The sequence below is a fragment of the Pangasianodon hypophthalmus genome, chromosome 2 (genome assembly GCF_027358585.1).
Source record: "Pangasianodon hypophthalmus isolate fPanHyp1 chromosome 2, fPanHyp1.pri, whole genome shotgun sequence".
NCBI classification, from domain to species: Eukaryota; Metazoa; Chordata; class Actinopteri; order Siluriformes; family Pangasiidae; genus Pangasianodon; species Pangasianodon hypophthalmus.
In genome coordinates, this window is record NC_069711.1 from 5,588,490 (window position 1) to 5,608,232 (window position 19,743).

Below are 19,743 nucleotides of genomic sequence, written 5' to 3' on the forward strand. Positions count from 1 at the left end.
GGGTTGCAAAATTGCATCTGAACAAACCGCAAAAGGTCTGGAACAATATCCTTTTGGAGACCAAGGTGGAGATGTTTGGTGAAAATTAAACAGTGTATAGCTACAAACACCTCATACCAACCATGAAGCATGGTGGTGGAGGGGGGATCATTTGGGCTTGTTTTGCAGCCACAGGACCTGGGAGACTTGCAATCATTGAGACAACAATGAACTCCACTTTATACCAGAATATTCTTGAGACAAATGTGAGGCCATCTGTCCAGCTGATGAAGCTGGGCTGAAATTGGGTCAACAGGACAATGATCCTAAGCATGCTAGCAAATCAACATCTATATGGCTAAAAATAAAAAATAAATAAATAAATAAATGAAGGTGTTGGAATGGCCAAGTTGAAAGTCCAGACCTCAACCCCATTGAGATGCTGTGGCATGATCTTAAGAGAGCTGTGTATAAAAAATGCCCTCAAACACCAATGAACTGAAGCAATGTTGTAAAGAATAGTGTGTCAAAATTTCTCCAAAACAACGTGAGAGACTGATAAACTCCTACAGAAAATGTTTACTTTAAGGTATTGTTGCTAAAGGTGGTTCTACATGTTACTGAATTATCGGGTGTACTTATTTTTTCCCCACCTGGTTTCTGAATATTGGAATATTTTTTTGTGGAAAAAAGACTATATGTTGAAACCTTTTGTGTTTTTTGTTGTCATCTGAGGTTATTTGTTTATTTGAAGTTATTTCTTCATCTGAGGTTATTTGTTTATTTGGTGAGGACTACACAAATGTTATTTAGGCCCTGCTAAATAAAAACACAGAACTGAAGGAGGGTGTACTTTCTTTTTCCCCCATGACTGTATGTATTTGTACTGTTTAATAACCAATGGATCTGAAAATGCACTTCAAGCTAATTGTACTTTTGTTTGCACCCCTGTCAGCTGGCCAATAAGTGTGGGCATAACAAGCCAAGTGTTTTTTGGGGAAAAAAAGGCACTATATATGACTAAATAGTTTTGTATGTATAAATTATGTAGTCCCTTGTAGTTCTGTGTTGTTTATGTAGCACCTTGGTCCTGGAGAAACGTTGTTTCGTTTCACTATGTACTTGTATATGGCTAAAATGACAATAAACTCCACTTGAAACTTGAACTTGTATTAGAACATAAGCTACAGTGAGCTACAGAAACTTGTGACTCACTGAAATATTCATTATAACAGAATGTTTTGGATCATCTGTCTAGACAGTCAGTCTACAGTGATCACCTGGTTCCAGTATACAGTATAAAATGTTATTGAGTGTCACTATATGCATTTGACATACACTGTAATATGAAAGAGCCCTTCAAGGTACCTTCTAACAAACAGTATCACATATTTGGAGACTGAAACACAAAATATAGACACATGAGACTTTCTTTTTTCAATTTATATTTTACAAAGTTAAACGATCAAAGCACATAAATGTGATGAAAGTGTTTGGCAAGTTTGCTTCTAAGGCTACAATATTTAACAACTGAAACATAAAATGTGTATATGGAAGACCCAACCATGATATTCGAGTAAAAACATGCAGTCATCTATTTATCATTTATATAAATTAATTTGCATTTTATAATAAGAAGTTGTTCATCTCAACTTTTCATCACCTACACACCCTTTACATAATGAACATTAAACCAAGAAATGCCAGAAATATGTTGTGACCAACAATAAGTACTGTATCGTCATTTATCCAAACATAAGGACACTGTATCTCAGTAAGTGCACAATCTCAAGAAGTGTATCTCATTTGGAATGTTTTAATTAAATGTTGTGCCCTTTATAAATTACTGTTTTAAACAAAGATTTTAAAAGGTTGAGTTTTATTTATGAATGCAACTTTGTTTAAAGTGAAAATGAATTTCCACATAAAGAATGTCCTGATCCTCTCCCTTCATTCAGAAGAAGGCATTTACATATTGCATTTGCTTATTGCATAAGGCGTCCACAATATCAATGGCAAGCTGAAAATTGTCCAATCTTAAATGTATTATTTAATCACACACAACTGATGTGTGCTTTTTTGGGTGAAATATATTACATAAACTGGATGTACACAGTAGTTAGACCAGGCGACATTAACGTAACAGGTCCAGTTGTGCTTAGGAAGTAGTACAGGCTCATGTTAATGTTCATATTTGTGTTATTAGTAAAGTAACTACTTAACTATGTGTCTCAAGTGGTAAGTAGTGCTTTATCTTGTTTGTCTTAAAACTGGACACTATCATTTTCACAATCAAGTCCAAAAATGAGTTTTCTAAAGAATGTGTAATATCAAATTAGCAAAATTGGCCCAAATGCATTTTTTGTAATCTGGAAGCCTACTAGATGTACACTCTCAAAGGGCATGTACTATAAAGTAATACACTGCAATTAGTGTAAATTAATACAAATACATCATTATATTTTACATGCGTTACTGACTATAGATACACAGTAGATATTCTACTTGTAAACACAGCCTGATCAATGGCACTTCACAGCTTTCATGAAAAGTAGAAAACAAACAGGAGTGGAAAAATATTTGAGTATTTTGTTTCTATATTTAAGCATTATTTTGGGATCTTTATTCTTTACTTGAATGTTATTGAAATTCTTACTTTTTATGTTTTCACAGGAAAAAAAATTACTTTTTACTCCTTACATTTTTATTTAGACCTTCAAAGTACTTGTACAAATCTCAAAGGTCTCTTCTCTCATCCAGCCGATGACTGCTAGTAGACTGCCAGTAGAATGGGTTCCTGCAGATTTTATTCACATTTCAGTTTAAAGCATCCAATCAAGTACAACTTCAGTAGAAAATACTCTTGTGCCCATTCGTCATCTGCTGTGACCTTCTACATGCTACACAATATAGTGAACGCTACAACTAGCAGTGTGTGTCTGAAGACGTATTAAACACCACACACTGCAGCGTTGAAACCCCTGGGCTTAGACTGAAACAATAAAATGTTTCAATTTGCTGAAGTAAGAAAAGACTAGCCTTCTAGGAAGGCATGAACGCCTTTTCATTTGAAGAAGCTTGGTGAGATTATTTTAGCTAATCTGCTAATTCTAACTGGCTATATTTAACGAAGTTAGTCTGTTTTCTTTGCTAGTGCCAAGTTAGACTAGCACTGATTCCAGTAGCAAACATAATTGGCTAGACTGCAGGTCAAATTCTAGCCAACTGTAAATACTGGTTATTTACTGGATATTTTACTTCTCATTAATTAGAAAACCATGTAGCATTAGTCACGCATATGACAAACATACTTTTGAGACTGCATGGTGTTTCAGGCTAGACTCTCTCTAGACATACTTAATACATTTCATACTTTTAACCAATAAATGAAAAAAGTACCAAGACTGATACAAAACCTAATTTGCTTGGCAAATTTCAATTTTCTTCATGTGAAGAATTATTGTTGTCTATCATTACTACTTTAGAAATGGAGTCTTTAAAATAACTTCAGTTCCATAGCAAGGATATACATTTTCCTTGGAAAATCCATCATAAGTACAAACATATATAGGAAATTACATGTTCCCAAACAATTTCATTAGCAGATTTGTTAAAAGAAAATAAATTAAATCCCTGATTTCTTGGAGTACAGCAGCTCAAACCATTGACAGATGCTGTGTCACACAATCTAGCACATCTGTCTCAGTGAGTTCACACAGCAATCAAGAAACTAACTGCTGTATCTTGGGCTGCATTTACTTCGAAACATGTTCCACATTCCAAGTCCAAACATACATAATATGCTTTCCATTCCTCTTCATGACACTCATCATTTCTTTATGAATGCAGTTCATTCTTTCTTGTCAACATGTTTAACATGCCTTCCATTCTTATTTCTCATACTTTTCCTTCTCCCAGTTCTTTTGCGCTTTCTCTTGCTATGGGTCATGCTCAGAGTAGACTGTGAAGCTGGTTAGAGAAAGGATATCATCAGAATATCATCAGATACATTCCAGATCATCCTCAACTGTTTAGATAGGACCAGCTCAGGACTGGCCGAACTCGAAACATAAAAAACATAAAAAGCTGCCCACATGGGAAGTTTCTACTCTCGTGTGAGCACAATCAGAAACGAGGACTGCGGGGCCGAGACAGAAAACAGTTTGTGTGAGAGCTACTTAATAACGACCAGTTCCTTAAAGGCGATTTTTTTTTTTTTTTTTAGTTTTCTGATGGCTCTAGGTTTGCAGGGTTAAGTGCACATAATGAAACTCAAAATTAACTGCTGCCTGCTTCCTTTTTTACATTCCTGCACCCTTTCTGCTTTAAATGAACCACATTTTTCAGCAATTTTAGTGACATTTGGTCTAGCCGCTCATTGGGCCTCATTTATCATACTGTATACAGATGGATTTATTAATAAATCATAAATATTAGTCAGGGTAATTAAATAAATATTACAATATAAAAAAATCTGAAATTTTGAAAGCAAGCCAAGATATACCTATAAATTTAGACCATTAAACCAAATTAGACTAGTCATTCAATGAAGAAGAGATGCTGCTGAGTAAAAGGAGGGTGGGCTGTAGTGGCTCAGCCCGCAGCTCAGGGCCGTTTGCCACCAGCACTAAGTGACTGAGGAGTGAGCGATCTGATATGTCTTGGAATGCTGCATGCCAGCATCAGACTTCCTCTGCATTTGGGAGAGCACACTGGTGTGAGGGATTTCTGGCTAACAGTAGACAAGATGCTTTAATTAAAAAAATGATTATAATAATAATCATTTATTGCAGTTTGCCTGTGTAGTGTGCTTGGTGTCCATGATCACCTGGCTACATTAAATATACAATTTCTCTGATTTCATGCCAAATCCTTTTCTTTTCACCTCAATTAATTCACATCAAATTCACCTTTTTTGTAATGTGGCTCCAGACTTTTACGGTGCATAGACGTGACACACGTGACTTTGGTGCTCACTCGTAATTTTAGCACTACGCACTTTGCCTTTTATGGAGATTTGTGGGCGTCACTATATGCAAATCAACTGTGCTGTGTACATGCCTGGTAATTTATGAGTGATTGGTATTGATCAACATACACGCAGGTACAAAGTAAACTCATGTTTTTGAATATTTTTTAAAGCCGGTGGAAATTATTTGTTTGGTTTGGCTTATGCAAACATTTCCACACAACTTTACTAAAAGGTTGGTAAATGAGGCCCATTGTTCATTAACAAGAAAAGACCCCTCAACAGTGTTTACTAATTCACTTCCTTTTTGTGAGCAGGTAAAGACTGAAATATCCGCTGGACTGTCTGTAGAACTGAGTGGGTACAAGATAACCACCTATCCAACCTATACCAACTTTTCTCATTTTTTTCCCTCTCCTCTACATCTTGGCTATTATAGGACAGTCATTGCCTTTTGCCCTCCTCTTGCTTCCTTTTTTGCATTAGATGGCATGCAGTGCCCAGTGCACCACCCTTGAGGAAGCGCACAAAGTTCTCGCCTACCAGAGGACCCAGGGCATACAGTCCCGCTTCCTGCACACTTTCATAGGTATACGGCTCCACCTTAATTGGGTTTCGCCGACAGCTGATTGGTTGTCCCGGCTCCAACCCCAGTTGCCGTCCCTCCTCAGGCAAAAATGAAAGACTTGGTTGCGAGCCAATCAAAACCAGTGCCAAGGATACCTGCAGCACCACATGCTGCCCGCCCTCTACCTCCAGGACGCACTTGCCATTGGGTTTAAAAGACACGACACGGTGTTTCGGGAAGCTCATATACCCAGGGTAGGAGCAGGACGACTGAGTGTAGTCATTGTCTGGTGATGCCACTTGCTGGGAAAGTAAACTGGGTACCGAATGGCTTGGCTGGTACTGCTGCTGGCTCATCATCTGGTGCACTTTGTGGTACTCGGGGTAGAGGACACGGGGCAGCTGGTTGAAAATGAGTGCTGGGTCCAAGACACCTCGGCGGAATGCGTGATATACAGGCACGTTGAGGTGGTGGGTGCATAGAACGGCGTCAGCTGCAGTCAGGCCTGCTCCAACCACCAGCACAGGTTCTGATGATTTGCACAGGCGTCCACTTGAGATGACCATCTCAAACTCACCAAAGCTGTGGCACACAAAGGGTAGTGACTCTCCTTCAACTCCAAGGCGGGCTGGGGCATCATTGGTGCCTGTGGCCAGCACTACATTCTCTGCCTGCACCGAGAAGGGCATCTCATCTCCACTGTCTAACCTCTGTGTGCCCTGGATGTGCCAGACAGAGTGACCTGGGCCCAGAGGGACGCGCTGCACTGAGGTGACTGTGGTACCATGGGCAAAGTTGTTACTCAGGCCCATTTTGTTCACATAGTGCTGGTAGTAGGAGGCGATATCTGCTGGTGTGGCACGGTCATTGCGAACACTCCTAACAAAATGAATAAATAAATAAATAAGTAAATAAATAAAACCATACCCCCACACGCACATACACACAATACAAGAGGTGATAAATGATTTAGTCTCAGCATATCAAATGTAGCATGCTCATAAACAATATAATAAAAAACAATATTTAAAAAAGTACAACAACAAATTAAATCCTGAAATCCTGGCTAATAGCTCCAGTTTTAAGACCTGTTTACTTTGTGTATCCTGGTATTGTGCTTACCCTATTTCTTGTGCACTTCCTTTGGCTCATATCATCAAAATGGGGTGTGGTTAATCGATTTATGACAAGGCAACTGTTGTACTTGATGCTTAAGATTTACTCCTAGGATTAATGCTGCATTTGACTAAAGTTCGTAACTCGTAATTTCTGACCTCCAACTAGGAAAACCCAAAGAAAGATGCCCCCTCTACTCGGAATTCCTACGCAGAAACTGGGGATGGTCTCCTCAACTCAGAGCTCAGCAAGTGACATCAAGTGATCATGTCTGCTCAGAGCATGAACAATTAAACAAAGTAACACTTCTTATCTTTAAAATGAGCTATTTTGTATATACAAGTATTTGCTTTAGATCAAGCGTGTCCAAGCTTTTTTAAAAAAGGGGCCAGATTAGACCTCATCAAAATACTCAAGGTCATTGACTCACTCACTGAGCACTTTATCAGAAACATTATACTGATACTGGGTAGGGCCTCAATTCTCTGTGGCATGGATTCCACAAGATGTTGGAAACATGTGGTCCATGTTGACATTTTTTCAGGTGTTTTCATGCTGCGAATCTCCCATTCTACCACATCCCAGATCCGCTGAGTGGGAAGGCCACTGAAGAACATTGAGCTCATTGTCATGTTCATGAAACCAGTTTAAGATGACTTTTGCTTTGTGACATGGTGCATTATCATGTTGGAAGTAGCTATAACAAGACGGGTAAATTGTGGTCATGAAGGGATGCACATGGTCAGCAACAATACTCAAATAGGCTGTGGCATTCAAGCGATGATTGATTGGTATTAACAGGCCCAAAGTGTGCCAGGAAAACATTCCCCACACTACTGTTAACACAAGGCTGAACCAACCACCTGTGTGGCTCAGCAGAAATCGAGATTCATCGGACCAGGCTGCATTTTTCCAGTCTTCAACTGTCCAGTTTTGCTGAGCCTGTGTCCACTGCAGCCTCAGCTTTCTGTTCTTGGCTGACAGAAGTGGAACCCCAAGTGTTCTTCTGCTTTTGTAGCCCATCTGCCTGAAGGTTTGACATGTTGTGCATTCTGAGATGCTTTTCCACAGTTGTACAGACTGGTTATCTGAGTTACTGTAGCCTTTCTGTCAGCTCGAACCAGACTGGCCATTCTCCTGAGCGCTCTCTCATCAACAAGCCATTTCCACCCACAGAACTGCTGCTCGCTGGGTGTTTTTTCTTTAATCTACCTAGTACACTCTAGAATCTGTTGTGCATGAAAATCCCAGATCAGCAGTTGTACAAATACTCAGACCATCTGGCACCAACATTCATGTCATGGTCAAAATCATGAGATCACATTTTTTCCCCATTCTTTTCCCCATTCCGTAACTGCATGATTTTATGCATTGCACTGCTGCCACAAGATTAGATAATTATTAGATTAGATAATTGCATTAATAAAGGTGTTCCTAATAAATTCCCCCATTTCAGGGACCATAAGTAATCGGACAAACTAACAATCATAAATTAAATTGTCATTTTGAATACATTGTTGTAGTTAAGGACACTGTTTTAGTTAAGGACTCTTTCAAGAATTTATGAAAGGTTTTCCTAGCTTATTGGTTTCCTGCTCACGAAAAATTGCAACGTGTTGTCTTACACTTATCATACATTCTAATAGAGAAGCCGTGGGCCAGACTTTAGATCAGTTGACTTTAGATACAGACATATTAGCTTGTTAAATCTTTAACACTGACTATACATTTTGACTATACAATTTCCTCACATTTGGCTCGCTAGCTTGTTGCTAACAAAAGACGTCCATGTTTTTCCCCACGTTGTAGCTCAAATGCACGGAAGTTGAAAATGACGTAATTCCAAGCTCCAAATTCCCATTTTTGAGTTAAGTTGAAGGCAGCATAACTCCTAATCCTCACTTTATACAAACGAACCAACGTACTGAAAGCTGAAAGTTCTCTCCAAGTACTGATCAAAGATCCTTTCCTATTTGTACAGATCCCGAAAACACCTTCATACCTGCGTTTCTCTCTCATCCAGTCCTTCAGTTTGAGGCCAGGAAGCTCCATCCAATTGGCAAGGCTAAGTGTTAACATGGATCCCTCCATGGCCTGTAGGAACAAGAGAAGCATTTCTTTAAGAGTGGAAATTGCTGGCCATAAAAACCTTGATCAGCTTTTTTGTGCAGTTGTTTTAATTTAATAAGTGTGGCAGAGATTTGTTGGGATTAAAGACTGAAGGAATCCAAAAGAACCAAATCTTTCAATGAAGCTTCTAAATCCTTAACTGGCAATTTCCATATGCCTGAAATGACTGGCTCAGATCCTGGGGGAAGTTTCATGAGAAAACCCAAAACTCCCTGTGAAATTCAATTTAATGTTAAATTTGAAAAATTTAAGAAGAAAATGAAATTAGAAATAAAAGATTGCCATATAAACAAAATTAAAATTAAATATTAACCATTATTGCATTGTGTTCGTTCTGGTTTGAAGTGATGCAGGCTAACTATTGTTTCCAGCTCCTAGGTGCATCCACCCGTAAGATGCCAGCAACACCTGCAGTCTGTCTCCCCTCTTAAACAATGCAAAGAAGTTAAACTAGCCTCCACTTTTCCTGTAGTCACTTACATGCCACGCTCCTCCAGGTGGTCCTTTTCCAAGCACAAGATGGGTCATGGCTCTCTCCGGCTCATACCGCCATACCAACGGCGAGGCACAGTCCAATCCGAAGTCACTGTCCGGTAGGAGCAATGAATCAAAGAGTACAGCTAAAGGATTTGATGATCTGCCTTCCAGGCCTTCACACAGGTACTCCAGATCCTAAGCACATTGGATTAATCGAGTAGTTGATATATGGTGCCCTAAAACCTACTTGTACAGACAAACGTTAACATTTGTTTTTTTCCCCCTAGATAAAGGCCACATAAGTGCTATATAAATATACTTTGTTTTATCCTAAAATTCTGAATTTTAATGAAAAATTAATTCAACAATTACTGTATTTTTTTTATTAATTAACATTTTTTTTTTTAATTATGCATGGCTTTCCTGAACAAAAATACATCTGTATCTTTAGCGTTACTGTTTCTTACTGTAAGGGAGCCGAGGATGAGAAATTAAAAATAGCAAATTCTTAATCTCAGTTTAAAATAACTTTATTAAATCATCAGCCGTAACTCCTGAGTGAAAGCTTCTACTTGCTGTGACACGCCTACAGCGTGTAGTGTTATCATAGAGCAGGGTGTCGGATTCAGACTTTAGTCAGATAGAAGTAGTATCACGCTGGTTAACTAAACATAATTAGTGCTTAAATGATCATTTAATCTAAAACAATCATATTTCCATTTTGTTTTATTCATCCTTTGTTATCTTCCATCCTCTACATGCCTGCATGCATTAAACTTGCTGTAACAAAGTAAAGGGACACGATTATAATCACATATTCCTGACAGCCCTCACAAATATTGAACAAAAAAACAAAAAAAACCCTAGCGTATGTCTGTGGACGAGATGGCTCACTGCTAACAGTGTAAATGACGAAACATACAGCTCGTTTTGAACACAGGGACATTGTCATGCTGGAACATGTTTGGGTTACGCCCCTTTAGTTTCAGTGGAGGGAAACTGTATACAACATACAAAGACATTTCATACAATTGTGTGCATCTAACTTTACAGCAGCAGTTTGGGGAAAGCCCACATATGGGTGTGATGTTGGGCGTGGTGTCCACAAACATTTGGCCATATAGTGTACAAAATCACATTCCAACTCTTTACATAAAGGTAACAGATTTAATTTTCCCCTCACTGAGATCCTGCCAATTTAATATTAATGAAATCTAACCTTTAATGGAAGTAAATCTATTCTTAAAAGCCTCATGGAAAAATATTTTTAACAAATCCATGTCACAGATGTTATCACTCCTGCATTTAGTGCTTTGAGTAACCTCCCTTGGCCAACCTCCCTTTTTTTGGCAGCATGTAGATCTGATCATATTACACCAAAACGCATATCCAAATCCACACAGAAATGGCTAAATGACCAGTGTCCCCTGTGCTTAACCCCGAGCTGAAGAGCAGAGTCCACAAGAGAGGACCAAAGAGCCTGGAGGATCTGGAGAGAGTCTGTGTTAAAGAGTCATCTCAGATTCCTTGCTCTGTATTCTTAAAACTCATCAAGCATTATAAAAGGCTCCATGATGCTATGTTGGCAACGGGAGGTTACTCAAAGCACTAAATGCAGGAGTGATAACATCTGTGACATGGATTTGTTAAAAATATTTTTCCATGAGGCTTTTAAGAATAGATTTACTTCTATTAAAGGTTAGATTTCATTAATATTAAATACTAATAATAATTAACCACAAAAATATCTTTACCCACATTTACCAAGCATACCAATAATTCTTGAGCTGCGTGTATATAAATAATATAAATGGTTTTATTATTATCCTGTAAGGATCACACCTTGTTACAGCAAGCAAACAGAACACAAAGCTCACAAGCACCTAGACAAACAGCAACCAAATGGTCCTTAAAAATTAAGAACATGCAATACACGCTAATATATATAATTTAATTAAATAACCATAATTAGGTGGCCAAAAGGAAGCAAAAAATAAAATCATAAACACGATTAACAAAACCAAAAGATAGGTTTCCATTACCTGTTCAAACAAAGACAGATGAGAGTTCTCTTTAAGTTTTCTGTGCAGGATTGGATTAGGGTGAAAGGCCTCAGGGAAGAAGTAGGGTGTATATCCTGATAGCAAGTATGAGAGGCAAATTCCTGAAGGGCCATTGCCTGTCGAAAAAACACACTTTCTTTATTCTTGCTTCATGTTAATCAAGCTTTAATTTTTTTTTTTTAAGTAAAACAATAAAGAGAGAAATTTGAAAAAATAAAAAGTCACAAATAAATCCTCCCTTCATTCCTCTCCTACAACCTACATTACTCTTCATAACACCATAGAGTTACAATTCGGCTTTTTAAAAATAAGGCATTACACACTTACCGATAATGACCACAGGTAGGACATCGCCTGAGTCTTTATTATACAGATCCATGGCAGAAACACTCAGCTGCGTAAGCCCAGAGAAATGCAAAGTTAGTCACAGACAACATCTTTTAAAGTTACTTTTTATTCCATTTACAAGTCACACTTTGCATTTAAGAAAGAAGAGTGCTGCAAAAGCAAAGCTTTTCTTCTGTAAATATAGTGATCAGACAGAAATCTTACAATGTCCAGAATCACTGGGATGTGCACACAGAACAAAATGAGAAGCGAGTCTAGCTGAGGTGAAGAAACAGAGCACTCTGCTGGTGCCTATATCCTCCCACATGAAAGGGGTGTTGCATAACTGATTATACAGTAAGCGTGACTTTGCAGAAAGTTTAAAGGGACAGCACTACTATCCAACATGCTGCTTCAGATCTTACATTGCACTTAAACAATCCTCTAGAGCCTTTTTTAAACCCACTAACAAAGATCTGTTTGCTCGCAGAAAAATCCCCAGGTCCATTAATAAGCCTTTCTGAACCCAAACTAAACTTTAACAGTGGGAATCAGCTGTACTGATAACTAGTAATGTTATAATTGCATACTTGTTTGTGTAAAAGAGAATAGGGTGTGTGTTTTATTGTGCCTGTCTGTTTGTGTGCCAGATTGCAGCAGCAGTTTTTACTCTTTTGTGTATAGGAACAGTGAGCCAATGGTCATTTTATAATTTCACCATCTGACACTGTTCTGCACTCTGTAACGGAACCCCACTGCAGGAGATTGTGAGCAGGTACTACTGACTAAGGAAGAATAAGTTTTAAAAACTATAAATATTGGTATTTGATTGTAAAGCCACTCTCATTCTTTTCCTAAAAACTGTTTGGATTTCTGATTCATTAGCAATTCAATATCAGAAATGAATTCTATGGCTAGCTGAGCAACAAAAGTCTACTCCATTCATCCAGGTCCTAAACTTATGCAATAATAACAGCTACACATTTTTGGTCACAAGGTTTCAAGAGACCACTTCCTTCCTCATGTTCTTCAACCTCAAAATTTTTAAACAGCTGCATTTTCTCAACATCATACGTCTAAATCCAGCCGACGAGGTAAGCCCCTCTCTTCCCAACAAAGAAGTAAAATGAGCTCTCACAGTGAACCCAAAGAGATTCACTATTTACTGACTATCTACTGACCATGTACTGACCATGTACTGCCCCTGATAGTAAGTTCACATTAAATCCACATTCATTTATGGTCAGTTTCAGTCATCTCTGCAATTACTCTGTTGAATCAGCGTTAGATTTCTATCCGGTTTGGTTGAGAATAGACGGATTGAAAACAAGCTGTTGTTTTAACACTGAAATCAGTTTGTGGTTAAGAACAATTAATCAGTGTTTTCAGCGAGTCTGTGAGCAGCTGACAGTCTGCTCAGCATGCCTTCCTGTAATACTCACAGACTGGAGTCTTGGCTTTCCCTATTTCTTCAAACTTCTCTTCTTGGTGATAACTTTCTTTTATTAACTGTAAATATAATTCATCCATAAGCATTTCCTTCATGTCCATTTCCCAACTTACCTCCACAGTTTCTTTCTGTCTGTGTTCTTGATGGAAATTATAGGTAATTATAGTAATATTTAAAGAGCTAAATACTAAAGAGGTTGAGTTTGTGGTGCCATGACAAAAGATGACTTCTTTCTAAAAGATACAAGTTAATCTATTATTTGCTATAATTGCTGACCTAATTCAATGTTATTTTCTAAAAATCTATTCTATTCTGTGCCTTTTTTGCCTAGTGACGTCTAGCGACGAGCTGGTGCCAACTAGATTTGGTGAATTTTTAGATCCATTAGCGATAATTTAAAAAAGAGCCAAGTGGCAAATCTAGTGACTTTCTGAGCAGATGTTAGTAACTGTCGTGAACTCGATACGGCTCTACGGCTCACATTACAGTTGCTGATATGTGAGATGAGAGAGCAGGTTCACTCCGCTCACCATCAGTGTGAAACGCCTGCCTGTGCTGGGCTTGTGACCAGTCACTGATTAACAACGTTTCTCACTGATCAATAATCACCTCTGCTCGTCCCAGCCGCACACTGATCCATTCTTCATTTTAAACGCTCTTCCTGAGGACGACTCATTTTTCACGACTACTCACTCTCACTGCTTCTTTTCGTCTGTGTTCTTGATAGTGTTCTATTTTCTAAATGTGTAAAAGTTTAGTTTGTGGTAACATGACCAAAGATGACTTCCTTCTGTAAGAAATAAATTCTAATCTATTATTTATTTTCTATTCTGATAAAACTCTACTCTATTATCTTCTAAGGGAAACATTTTCCTTTTCAGTGCTGCATGATCATGGTGAAGATAGCGATATGCAAATTAGCACACACGACTCAACAGGTAGCTGGATGACGTCACAGCCTGACTTGCATACTGCTGTCTTGTCCATGATCATGCGCTTATCAGATCTCACCCATGACTTCGCTTCTTTCCTCAGGAGAGAGCTGCCACTGCAGCTACATCACTGCACACTAGTGTATCGGGGATTACAAATAAAATCCCGGTACTGAGCTTTAAGCTACACTGTCTACACTGAACTGCATGTATGACTGATTTCCCTCTGCTGCTCATAAATAATAGCACCCCGGAAGCCCCAGCAGTCAGGGTGCTCTCTGTACATGGTCAGAAAATGACTCAGCGGTTTTCCACCAGCGGTCCAGAAAATATTTGAAGTAACTACCAGGTAAGTGATTCACCCCACGGAACTACTGGGAAATGTAGTTATTTGAGGATAAGTTTATAGAGTTATTGTACAGGATACAGCAGCTCAGCGGACGCTACTGTTCCCGGTTGAGCACGTGACCAGTGAGTCACGCGGCAGCTCTCACACCCATCCGCGCGACACCGGCAGCTGCTCTGCGCCTCGCGCTCGGTGCGGACACTGTGCGCTAGCGGGGAGTTTCCTCCTGCATCTGAAACCTGCCTTTATACTCATCATACTGTCACACTACACTGATCACTACACGCGCTGGAGCGACAGTCAGACGGTTTTAGCCGCCAGACTGAACACATGCTAAGCTAGTGAGATGTGGAGCAGAAGGAAACCGGGCTGCTGGGCTGAGAGTCGCGCGCTTACCGGCCAGGCCGCTGAACCCTCCGTTACCCTCCTGTTAGAGATGCGTAAAGCACGCAGACTGACGCCGAGGTGAACACGTGAAGCACGTGAAGTCGCTCTCTACTCCTCAGCTCCTCAGCCGCGAGAGCACAAACCTCTCCGCCACTGCTGAGACTTTCTTTCTTTTTTTTTTTTTTTGTAATATCTCTCTGCGCCACACTCAGCCCCGACCAATGGCTCGCGTGAAGTAATGACGCTGTGGCTATTGATTGGTGCGATTGCGGGTGACGTAAGAGCACTGTCAAACCGCAGTTTCTACGCTCACACTAATCACTCGACGCTGATTGGCTTAACTTGGTTCACGTCTGACTTTGACCAATCAGGAAAGACAACGCTATGGACCCCGTTATAGTAGCGACATTAATAGAGAATATCTAACAAAACGCAGCCAGACATGACTTTATGCCATAATTATGGCGCTATAACTCCAAGTAAAAACATATTACGCCTAAATAAACATTAGCGTTTATTAATTTTTTTATCGGGAAAAAATCCCCATTTAACCCATAAAGTGTAAAGCAATTTCAATTAACGAACATTTAGCTGACTTATACAGTTTACTGCTGTTGTTATTATTATTATTATTATTATTAGGGGACCAAGTACCGAAGATGCGTAGACACCCCACTGTTATTCTACCTTTTCTCTTCTCCTCCTTCTTCTTCTTCTTCTCCTCCTCCTCCTGGTCAGGGTGTCTATGGCAGCCCATAGAACCGTGTGGTAGAAAGTTTTGGCACACTGAATGGGGAGGGTCTAAGAAACATTCTGACCAAATTTGGGCCAAGTGCTGCCAAAGCTCCAGCGCCACCATCAGGTCAAATTTTGGCCTAATTTGGAAATATGTTTATGGTCATAACTTTTGAGCAGTGAGGCTTTGTGTCCAAAGTTTAAAGCCAGGCATCCCTGGATTCCCTGGATCGAGTTCAACGCACCCTATGACTCAGTTACACAGCCTAATTAGATTTTCCAACATCTTGGATATTTTTTGCTACTCCTCCTACAAATTTTGTCTAATCATCACTACATTTGTTATCCATCATCATCAAAGCAAGCCTCACAACAGTTATCAAAAGAATTCTGATTACTCCAAACGTTTGCCTGTAATGAGCCGACAAATGTGACAGTGACACTGCCAAACAGGAAGTGAGGCTGTATCTCAGCAATAACTTTGTGCACTGACACAAAATTTAGTAGGCATCTTCAGGACATGACCTGAGGCTATGCAAGAAATTTCATACCAGCGCCACCTGCTCGTCAAAAGTTACAACAACATGCTAAAAATGCTTATGTCTAACTGCCATTTTTGCTGCTACTCCTCCAAATTTTGTCCAATATTCACCAAATTTGGCTCACATGATCTTGAGACCTGTCTGAACAAAATTAACCAAAGGAATTTTGATATTCAAAACTGTTCTCCTGTAACATGCTGGCAAAAACCAACAGGATGTGAGGTTGTATCTCAGCAACGCATCAACGTATCTTCATGAAACTTGGTAAGTATCTTCAGGATCAAGCCCTGAAAGTAGCGGCAGCTGCAGCAGCAATGCCACCCTGCTGCCCTTTTGTTCATCTAGACCTTTCCTCCTACAGTCAGAGAATTCCACCACTGTCCGTGGTCAAAACACACACATCATGAGTGAAACTACAAATCACTCTGAATCCCTTTGCCTAAAGTTATGGCTCTGCTTTCCTGTGATTGCTTAGGCAACAACTGTAGCGCGTCTGTGAATGTGCGGCTCGCTGAGTCTGGGTGCTTGGCCCCCGAAAATGCTGCTTGCAGCTTTAATAATATTACTGTTGTTATTATTATTATTAACAGTAGTAATAATAATAATAATAATAATAACAATGTAAATTATTGTTGTTTAAAAAATTTGATAAACAAAAACAAATTCATTAAATCAATCACCCTTATCCTGATCAAGTCGCGGTTTATCCCAGGAACACTGGCCACTGGGTAGGAATACACCCTCAGGTGGTCACCAGTCTCTGCAGGGGATATTATTTAATAATAATAATAATTAGAGTTGCATCAGTACCTATTTTTTTAGACCAAGTATGAGTACAGGTATAAGGTCCGACTGTAATTTGATTACAGCCTGTAATTTACAGGGCCAGCTGTATTGGAGGCTACATGCATGCATTGCTCCATGTTAGATTCTTCTTCATGCTAACATTTCAACAGAAGATGTTTTATAGTTAGATATTCTGTATTTACAGCTAGATATTCTGTGAAATTAATAGTAAAATTTGGCCCACAGCCTTTATATATGCTGATATACTGGCAGCACAAAGAGCAACATTGTACTACGAATGTAATCTGTTTTGGCAACTACAGCATTCAATTATCAGTAGGTGAATTTCGATTTCCAGCAATTCTTTTTTTTTCTTTTTTTTTTTTTTACAACGGACTGGATGTAAAGGCCCAAAAACCCAAAAGAACTCACACTTGTAACTCTACTAAGCCTAAAAATCTGCCAACTGTAATTGTCTTTCACCTAATAAGACATGACATGAGACAGTGGTTCAGTGAATAAATGGTATATTTGTGTTTATTTTGTTTCTTTATATTGGTCTATAATGAGTTGCATAAATTACAAACATTTTGCAATGCAGCTACAGGCTATACTATCATGACATCTTTGTAGGTTATGATTTAAAATAAATATACATTATACACAGCATATAAAAAGTGTGGTTTCATGGAAGCCCTGGAACTATTTATGTATGTCTGTTTGTTTCTGCTTAAACAGTGGCCATGAAAAACACACACCTAAGTGTCCCTGCACATACACCACTAGGCTTGTTCTTTATAAAAGTTGATTTTAGGTGTGATAAGTGAGCCAGCTACATTTGATATATTGGATTGAGTAGGATTACAGTGGAGAAGAGGGGTTTTGTTGAACTGCATTGGAATACCTAGTTATCAGTGATCGATAGCAGCTGATCATCAAGAATAATACACTGGGTAACAGTTGTTTTCACTCATATAGTGTTGTGTGTTTTCTAGCCTAGCCTGCATCATTCTTAGCTCCTGCTTGCTGTAAGCAGGAAGAAGCTATAGTTCCTCCTCTTGATATTTTCCCAGAGAACAGTTTGCAGTGTGCTTTGCTTTTGTTAAAGCATTAAAGCACAGTGTGATTTTCGTTATTAATCATGAAATAGTCCAGATCTCCGTCATCTATGCTTTAATGACATCTGTTGATTATCACAGCAACATACAGTAGAATTACGTCATGTACAATCACCTGGTATTGGCTGTCTGTATTGGGGCATCTTTTATGACTACGAGTAAATGAGCATGGTATTGGACCAATACCTGATTCCAGTGCATCCATAACAATACTAATAGTGGCTGCTACTCCTTATTTTTGCACATCTCCATATTCAATTTCTGCTGCTACAAATATTTATTTTATACTGTATATAATCTTTATACTCTCTACCTGGCTGCTACTCCTTATGTTTACATTTACAGCAACTTATATTGTTACTCTTTTGCACTACTGTCATCTGATTCACTTTCTACTAGAACTGTGTGCTAAAGTACTGTGCCCATTGTCTTGTTTTGGTAGTTTTGTACTGTCTTATGCCGTCTGCACATGTTTGCACTGTGCACTTTATGTAAATATATGTAGTCTCCTGTAGTTCTGTGTTTGTTTTATGTAGCACTTTGGTCCAATGTCTTAACCACTGAGCTACCACTTCCTTATACACTTGTAGCACTTGTACACCTTCCCTCTACACTTGTAGAGCAACTTTGCTCCTTCATATTCTTCTAATGTTTGTGCATTTAATCTGCCTTAAATTTGGACTGAGTCTTAATCTGAATCTTGGTTTTAAAGGGGTTCAAATCTGGGGACTGAGGTGGCCATTGCAAAAGCACTGATGATGGATTCCTAAAACCATAACCATGCTGATTAGTGTGTACAATTGGGCTCACTGTTGTTGCTGTTGTTAAAAGATCCACCTGTGGCCAAGTTTCAAAAGCCTGGCAGAGGCAAGCAAATTTGGGATAAAACATCTTAGGTCTTAGTGAAAGAGGCCCTGGATCACTAGCTGTAGCTGTTTAAAAAAATGCATCATAGAGTTAATGATTCATATTTTAAAATAAGCCCTCTTTTTTGTCAAAAATGCTGATAGTGTTCATGCCCAAAATGTTTGATTTTGATCTGACCACATATCTATTCTTCTATTGTACAACTTTTTGAAACTGCCATTATTGAGGCTTATTTTAACCTACAGTCCCCTCCAAAAGTATTGGAACGGAAAGGCCAATTCCTCCGTTTTTGCTATACACTTGTAAGATATTACAGTGGAGGCCCCAAATGTGAATCTTTCTCATAATGCTTGCCCTCAGTGGTGTACTAATCATAAGAAAAACCCTAAAAGAACAGTCAATAACATGAACAGGGCAGGGGTGAAGGTATCACAATCCACTGTTATAGAAGACTTCAAGGTCAGAAATATAGCAGCCATACCACAAGATGCAAACAACTCATCAGCAGCAAGAATCAGAAGGCCAAATATTCTCTAACATATGACTTTTCTGCTTCTGTGCAGCTGGACCAGGATCAGTTTTTGTGATTTTGCCTTTATACACCACCACAATGGATTTGAAATAAAACAATCAAGATGTGATCGAAGTGTAGACTTTCAGCTTTATTTTAAGAGGTTCCACAAAAATATGGCATTTACCATTTAGGAATTACAGCCATTTTCAACAAAGTACCTCCATTTTCAGGGGCTCGAAGGTATTTGGACAATTGACTGACAAGAAGTTAAATGACCAGGTGCGGGTGTTAAATGGACCACACCTGGTCAATTAACTTCTTGTCAGTCAATTGTCTAAATGGTAAATGCCATATTTTTGTAATGCTATATTTTCTCTGATGAGAGAGGTCAGAAGAGAATGGCAAGACTGGTTTGAACCTTGGGTGCATGGGCTTTA

The 19,743-nt window shown here is 39.0% G+C and overlaps 1 protein-coding gene across 3 annotated transcripts; it reads right to left on the reverse strand.

Annotated features, from left to right (window-relative positions):
* Nucleotides 1-2,418: 2,418 nt before the first annotated feature.
* osgn1 (oxidative stress induced growth inhibitor 1) lies at nt 2,419-15,507 on the reverse strand. Of its 3 annotated transcripts, none has more exons than XM_026917461.3 (6): nt 15,432-15,507; nt 11,630-11,696; nt 11,282-11,418; nt 9,243-9,434; nt 8,635-8,726; nt 2,419-6,395 (listed from the first exon to the last, which is right to left on the reverse strand). In XM_026917461.3, the coding sequence occupies exons 2-6, from the start codon at nt 11,679-11,681 to the stop codon at nt 5,393-5,395; spliced, it is 1,476 nt and encodes a 491-aa protein (XP_026773262.1). In that variant the 5' UTR covers nt 11,682-11,696; nt 15,432-15,507; the 3' UTR covers nt 2,419-5,392. The 3 variants fall into 3 exon arrangements, with proteins under 3 accessions (XP_026773262.1, XP_026773254.1, XP_026773247.1); XM_026917453.3 differs by lacking the exon at nt 15,432-15,507 and adding an exon at nt 11,855-14,984; XM_026917446.3 differs by lacking the exon at nt 15,432-15,507 and adding an exon at nt 14,754-14,982.
* Nucleotides 15,508-19,743: the final 4,236 nt, after the last annotated feature.

Excerpts from the sequence above, each read along its gene's own strand:
- osgn1 (XM_026917461.3), bottom strand. The coding sequence starts at position 11,681 with ATGGATCTGTATAATAAAGACTCAGGCGATGTCCTACCTGTGGTCATT. Across the intron at positions 11,419-11,629 it reads CCTACCTGTGGTCATTATCG|GCAATGGCCCTTCAGGAATT; the intron begins GTAAGTGTGTAA and ends TTTTTTCGACAG. Across the intron at positions 6,396-8,634 it reads TGGATGAGAGAGAAACGCAG|GAGTGTTCGCAATGACCGTG; the intron begins GTATGAAGGTGT and ends TCATTTTGTTAG.